We start from the raw sequence: 7,245 nt of genomic DNA, 5'->3' as shown, positions 1-7,245 counted from the left end.
TAGATCTGGTTTTTAGAAGCTGGTTCCTCCGTTGATACGACCATAGATCTGGTTTTTAGAAGCTGGTTCCTCCGTTGATACGACCATAGATCTGGTTTTTAGAAGCTGGTTCCTCCGTTGATACGACCGTAGAGCTGGTTTTTAGAATCTGGTTCCTCCGTTGATATGACCATAGATCTGGGTTCCAGCCAGCGATCCATGTTGGGAATATTTTAAAGGTTAACGTATAACTACTGATCATGTAGTTAATTTGGTTTCCTGGTTGTTTGGGCTTATGGTCAGTCCATGTCTTTGGCTGTGACTTCCTCAACAGATATGGTGCAGCGCTGCACAGCTACAGGGCTCCACAGCGCCATCTATCAGAGTGGCGGTGCAGAGGCAGCCCATTTTCCCCTTATTGTTTTAGGTAAAATGTTTAGTTTTTTTTTAATCGATACTAGGAGCTGAAAGATCGATATTATATCGGTAAGCTGAAAATCACAAATATTCCCCACAACCCTACCTAAGAAGAAAAGACGAGCATGGACCAGTGAGTAGCGGAGATGCTCTTCTTCGTCTAAATCCAAAAGTGTCCGCATTGTTAGCTACACATGATGTTTTTAAGATGGAATATCACTATTATAGAAACCCTGCTATTCCTGTTATTATTATTCCAGCAATCAGGCCCTGATTGGCGCAATGAATTCCCACGGTTCCTGAATGCAGCAGCTGGGAATACTTTGTCCTAAACTGTCCATAAATAACCGTCCCCTTCACACCATCTATCCCCTGAGGGATCAGCAGTTTGACACACGGGGAGAAAATCAACTTGAATTATTTTCAAGTTTCAAATGTTTTCAAAAGTTTCATTATTTAATAAGTTTCAAATGAAATAATTTTTGCGACCTGTATCTGATCTTTCATGACGGCCTGATGAACACAGATCCGATGTTTTCCAATGTGATCCAGGCCACTCGGCTCTGTGGTCCTCAATCTGTTACGATCTTTTCTAATGCGACCTGTGTCTGAACAGCCAGGTCGCATTCATCCGACCTGAACGCCATTAATAATCAACAAACGTCGCTATTCTGGGTATTGCTACGCAGAAGCAGGAAGAAAAACAACAATGATGCAGAGAGCTGTATATTTTTTGAATCCTCTTGAAATAATTGTTTTTAAGGTTGGAAAAGATGCGCTCCAGCGCTACCATCCATGTTTACTTCTGTAAACACAGAGCACGCTGGCTTGTGATGTCATTGCGTCCTCTACTGCGCATGCGGGACACTTAGGTTGTATGAAGGCAGGTCATACAGGAGATCACATACAAGTCGCAGATATTAGGAAATATGAACGGCAGCGCAGAAAAAATCAGAATTGAGCCTTTAGGCCTGCAGGGTGAACGTTAGCGGCGCTAACTGAACGTTAGCGGCGCTAACTGAACGTTAGCGGCGCTAACTGAACATTAGCGGCGCTAACTGAGCTCCATATTTGTTGTTTTCAGGAGGCGAGTTCTGGTTCGGCCGTTTCCAGGTCTGATTGTTGGTTCCATAATTAAAATGCTTTCTGAACGGGTCACCCTGAGCCAGATGTTGAGATGTTTGCCAGATGTTGCAGATTTCACCGCAGGGTTCTGCTTCTGCTTAGGGCTGCTACTAACCATTAACCATTACTAACCATACTGGTTTCATTCCTGCTCCAAGTGAGTCGCTCTGCAGCTAAAGACACGTTTTAGAGTCTCTATGCTTCTGTTAATGATTAATCGATTCCTGAATGACGATTATTTCAGGTGTTCTGTCAGATGAGCATACCTGATCAGACCAGCAGACCCTGTTTATCCCTTTAGTTTAGTAAGAAAATAGACTTTAAAGCACCTCAGAGGGCGCGTATCCCTTTAGTCATGTATAAAAAACAGATTAATTGCTTTCTATATTACAGTTTGGCGATCTGACCTTAAATAGTTTTGTTTGCACATGGCTAAAGGGAAACACGCCCGCTGAGAACAAAACCAAAGGGATAAACGGGTAATAATGACCACGGCTGTGCTGATCTGACAGAACAGCGGCTGATCGACTTGAGCCCAAAATGTTTGGTTCTTCTGAACCGGCTGCAGAACTGAACCCAGCCTGAAGTATCGTTCGCTTTGGGTTCGCTCCATTAACCTGGGTCTGTCCGCAGGCGGGCCGATCCACGTCAGCTTCCCGTCTGGACTCACTCTGGCCGAGGTTCAGAGGAAAAACCCCCTGGTGGTACGAGGGGGGCGCTACAGGCCGCCGGAATGCGAGGCCCGACACAAGACGGCCATCATCATCCCCCACCGCAACCGAGAGCATCACCTGAAGTTCCTGCTCTACTACCTGCATCCGTTCCTGCAGCGCCAGCAGCTCAGCTACGGGATCTACGTCATCCACCAGGTGAGTCCCGCTCTCTGCTGGACAGCTGGACCCGAACCTTTCACCATTCTACTGGTTTTACTGGTTTTACTGGTTCTTCGACCTGCTGATGGTTTGATGCCAGTCAGACTGATCATTTGTTTCCAGTATGCAGATTTGGCTCCAAACTTAGAACAGAAATATTTCCCAGCAGCCTCTTGGTTTCCCTCTGATAAACAGGGAGCACCTCCCAGCAACACGTGGGGGAGGGGAGCCGTTGCTTAGCAGCCGAATAATGGATCTAAATCTCCAGGATTTCTATCTAATCAGTGAAAGAATAATTTATTCTTTTGTTGTTTTGGTGTAAAGGCGGGAAACTACACCTTTAACCGCGCCAAGCTGATGAACGTCGGTTTCCGGGAGGCGATGAGGGAGGAGGACTGGGACTGCCTGTTCTTCCACGACGTCGACCTCATCCCAGAGGACGACCGCAACCTCTACGTCTGCGACGCCAACCCCAAGCACGCCGCCATCGCCATGGACAAGTTTGGCTACAAGTACGTCCCTGAGAACGCCGGTCAAAATGTCGGCCGCCGCTTCTGAGTAAGACTCACCGCTCGGCTTCTACCTGTTCTCTCCAGGCTTCCGTACAAGATGTACTTCGGAGGAGTGTCCGCTCTGTCGCCGCTGCACTACCTGAAGATGAACGGCTTCCCCAACAACTACTGGGGCTGGGGTGGCGAGGACGATGACATCGGAGTCAGGTGAGGGCGGTTCTGAGGTTCTAACGGACCGTCCTGTTCAGGTCCTAGAGATAAATGGTTGTGTTTCTGTCCGCTCAGAGTGTCTCTGGCCGGGATGTACATCAGCCGTCCGTCTCTGAAGGTTGGCCGCTACAAGATGATCAAACACAAGCTGGACAAAGGCAACGACATCAACCCAAAGAGGTAGAGTTCATCCGTTACTGGATGACCTAACTTCTGTTCCCTTTATGTCCCTTTCCTTGTACGTGTGAAATGTCCCATGCTCCTGAATGCACCGTAGCTATCTGACGCTCGTGAATGCATCACACTGGTCTGTGAACGCTGTGCTCTGTAGATGCGTGTTTGATTTTCCGCTTCAGACGAAGCTTTGCAGTTTGAAAACTATCACTGTTTATTGTTGTTTTTGAAAACATGAGACTAGAACAGATAAATCAGCCGAACCTCAGACACAATCTTTGGATTAAACGTTGTTCATAACAGCCGGATGTTTAAATTAATCTGCAAAATAACCACAGTTGTTTTTCCCACTAGAGGAATATTTAAACGTTTTTATATCATTAATATAACAACAAGTAGCTCCATTGGTCATATTTTAATCCGTTTTCCTCGTCGATAGTCGCAGTTGTTCAGAGCGAGGTGTGCTCCCGCCACTGGGGATGCATATCTCTGCAACGATAACACCAGACCGCGGTCCACTAATCCGTGACCTCTGCAATAAACCGAAGCAAAGAGTAACGAGTAACGATTGTTTTAAAAATGTGAGGAATAGAAAGGACAGGTACTGTGTGAAAATGTAAAGAGTAGAAGTCAGAAGTAGGAAGAAAAATAAGTAATGGAGTAAAGTATAGATCCTAAAAAGTGTATTTCTCTACTTGACACCTCTGTCCGCCACAACAATCCCGCCCCCTTGATAACCGACCAATCACATTCACTTTATTCACTGGTGTAAGTCGGGCACCACTGGGAGAATTCAGAAATGCAGCGGTTAGAACAGCCGCTTCGCTACGACTTTAACTGGATCATTCCTGCAGCTAAAGGTTGTTCTGTGATTCTGGGTTCAAACCAAAGATGTTCTGAGCATCAAAAACGCTTCAATGCAGAAATCTGGACTCTGCATCAAACTGTGGTCCAGTTGCTCTGCTGCTCGGCGCTAACCCTTCCAGCTAGAGAGCCGCTTGGCTTTATTTACTTTCAGTTGGAAAAATAGTTTTAAGAAGTGAGAAAGTCCACCTCCAAACCTCCTCTGTTCATCAGGATTATAATCCCACTATAATCTGCAGTCCAGACCTCCAGCATCCCGCCGCTGTTCTGTCAGACCAGCATACCTATAGTCAGTACCAATGCACAAGATGTCAGGTTTGCGTTTATCTTTAGTTTTGTTCTAAAAATAAACTTTAAACTACCTCAGCGGGCGTGTTTCCCTTTAGTCATGTACAAAAATCTTTTAAGTTACTTACTTTTTGGTGTTTTTTAAAGCATATGGCGATCTGACCTTAGATAGTTTTTTGTACCTGACTAAAGGGAAACGCGCTCACTGAGGTGGTTTAAAGTTTATTTTTAGAACAAAACTAAAGGAATAAACTGTTATTAACTATGCAGGGTTTCTGCTGGTCATTGAAAATCATTAAGAAATTCAATTATTTTTTAAATTAAGGCTTTAATTGCCATTAAAATTCTTTTAAATGTGATTATTGTGGCATTTAAAATGCTTTATAAAAAAAAAAAAAATGTTTATAAAAACAATCTAGTTAGATATATGCTATTGTGATATATTTCTGCAGATCTTCCGGTTGATCATAAATTTTTATGTTCAGAAAAAACGTGAACGCAGCATTAGAGTCTGCATCATAGTTTAGCTTGACTTCATCAAATGGCGGCGATCAGAACCAGAACCTGCTGCTTTAGATCCATTCAGGAGAATCTCTTCTTCTGTCCTCAGATTCAACATGTTGGCAAAAACCCGTCAGACCTGGAAGATGGACGGCATGAACACGGTGGAGTACGAGATCGTCTCCAGGGACTACCTGCCCCTCTACACCAACATCACCGTCAACATCGGGACAGAGTCCGGCCTGCGCTCGCCTGCGCAGCCGCGCAAGCCTGCAGGGAAGCCTGCAGGGAAGCCTGCAGAGAAGCCTGCAGAGAAGCCTGCAGAGAAGCCTGCAGAGAAGCCTGCAGGAAACTCCTCAACCAAACTCCAGAACAAACCAGCAGCTGTGAAATAATCCTGTGATCTGTGTAGATGGGCGATCAGCTGCTTCAGGCTGAGGACGATTGGTTTCAGCTAAAATGAAGCGATGGCTCCCCCTTGTGGCTCCTTTAATCCTTCATATCTTATGGACGTTCCACAGGAGCTACAGGAGGAGCTGAGTTGGACTCTGTGAGTTTGTGTGTAAGGCGCTGTAGCCGCTGTATAAACCATGAGGCCTTAGAATCGTGTATTTCTCTATCTTAGATCTTATTGTTTGTAGAACGAGTTTAAAGGAGGAGTTCCTGACCGACTGTTTCTGCTCCTCAAGCAAACGTCTCCACAGTCGGCATTTTTTCTCCTTCAAGGCGTCAGAGGCGCCGTTTCACCTGCTGCTGGTCCTCCCTGCAGCCTCCGGTTTCCTGGCTGACCAGCAGGATGAGCTGCTGACACATGTTGGCTGATTTCAGATGAAATAGACGCCCAATATTCCTCCTCCATCTTTTTTCTTTCATCCATCTTTGACTCCGACAGCTGATTGTGTGAAAAAGTGTTTTTAAACCTGTGAGTTTGGCAGAAAAAACCAAAGAATCTGCTCCAGATCAGGAGCTCTTCTAACTGTGGTGACGGACTTTCCTTCTCCCCATGGAGGAGGCGGAGCTCCAGGATCCTGCAGACGCCTGCTCGTCACTCATCAGGTCATGGGCCTTATCTGATGGTCAGCGTCTTATTGAGCATATCTGGATCAGATGGACTGAGACGTTAAAGCGAAGAGCGAGGATGTGACTGAATAAAGCGAGCCCTCCCAGGGTTCTGCTGCTGCTTGTTTCTGTTCTTTCTGACTTCTGCACACTCCACAGTGGCCTTATACTCCTGAATAAACTGATTCAGCGTAACCCTGCTCTGCTGGCCTTTTTATTGATTCATCTTCTCTGCATTCGTTAGCTTAGACCAGACGTACTCTACCATTTATTGCCCTTTTCAGCCTGATGGTGCGTGGTGTAGTGACCAGGGGGTAACGAGGGGCAATGAGTGAAATGGAGTTCTTTCTGTCAAACTGTCAGACCGTAGTAGCCTCGTTAGCTCAGCCATGTGTTTGTCCAAATACGTCGTCTCCTTTTCTTTTTAGGGCTTTCAGCACTAAATCGCCCAAATATCCAAGGCAGCGCGTTTCACTCTAGTGAGCTTCATGTTCCTCTGCTACTCGTTTGGCTTCCAGATAGACGAGTCCCAGTAGCGCCACCTCGGTCGTCTGCGTGTTTTTGCCGCAGTTAACACAGATATGCCCCCCTTCGCAGACACTGTGATGCACCTCTCCAAAATTGTAGGTTACCGCAGACAGCAGGCCTCTGATTGGTCAGATCTACATCCGCTCTACATTACTTGTGGAAAACGACTGAAGATGGAGCAGCTAGCAGAGCGAGGTGCACGAGAACGCCGGGAACCTTTTTCCAACTGGATCTCCGCTCTTTTTGGCCCTCATGTCCCTCTGTTGTCGCACAAAGTTGCCCCCACTTCCTCACCACCTCGGCCGTATCTAGACCCACAGCTAGTTCCTGATTGGCGTTGTGGCGTGGAATAACAGCGCAGACCACGCTTCAATATTGGGTATAAATCAAAAATATCTGTGACAATTGTAACACTAGTTTAGTTATTAAAGACTAAAAAGCAGAATATCAGAAGTCTTAAGTTCATCTGCAGGAGCTGTTGTCAGTAATTAATAAAAACCAAAACAAAGGAATAATTGATTTCATTACCATTTAATTTTTGTAGATGGAAAAAAAAGTTAAACAAACACTACAAATCATAAACCATACATAGAACCCAAAAAATATACAAATATAATAAATATATACAGGACTGCAGTATGTCTAATGAATGTACACAAAAAGTCCTACATTTCCCAACAGGTCGGCACAACGTCTGACTGACACACATTTAAGTC

General features: G+C 45.5%; 1 protein-coding gene across 3 annotated transcripts in view; it reads left to right on the top strand.

Moving 5' to 3' along the window:
- The window catches only part of LOC107094412 (beta-1,4-galactosyltransferase 3-like), a 12,909-nt gene extending 6,691 nt beyond the window's left edge, over positions 1 to 6,218 (top strand). For 2 of the 3 annotated variants that reach the window (XM_015389986.1, XM_015389987.1), the window contains exons 3-7: positions 2,155 to 2,390; positions 2,718 to 2,905; positions 2,990 to 3,112; positions 3,191 to 3,295; positions 5,052 to 6,217. In XM_015389986.1, coding sequence (XP_015245472.1) covers positions 2,155 to 2,390; positions 2,718 to 2,905; positions 2,990 to 3,112; positions 3,191 to 3,295; positions 5,052 to 5,337 — 938 coding nt within the window. In that variant the 3' untranslated portion in view covers positions 5,338 to 6,217. Of the gene's footprint in view, positions 1 to 2,154; positions 2,391 to 2,717; positions 2,906 to 2,989; positions 3,113 to 3,190; positions 3,296 to 5,051 lie in introns of all 3 variants that reach the window. The other variant, XM_015389988.1, reaches the window with a different exon arrangement.
- The last annotated feature ends 1,027 nt before the right edge of the window (positions 6,219 to 7,245 follow it).

This window comes from Cyprinodon variegatus, unplaced genomic scaffold (genome assembly GCF_000732505.1).
Source record: "Cyprinodon variegatus isolate N-32 unplaced genomic scaffold, C_variegatus-1.0 Scaffold481, whole genome shotgun sequence".
Lineage (NCBI taxonomy): Eukaryota > Metazoa > Chordata > Actinopteri > Cyprinodontiformes > Cyprinodontidae > Cyprinodon > Cyprinodon variegatus.
This window is presented reverse-complemented; position numbering and strand designations above follow the sequence as displayed.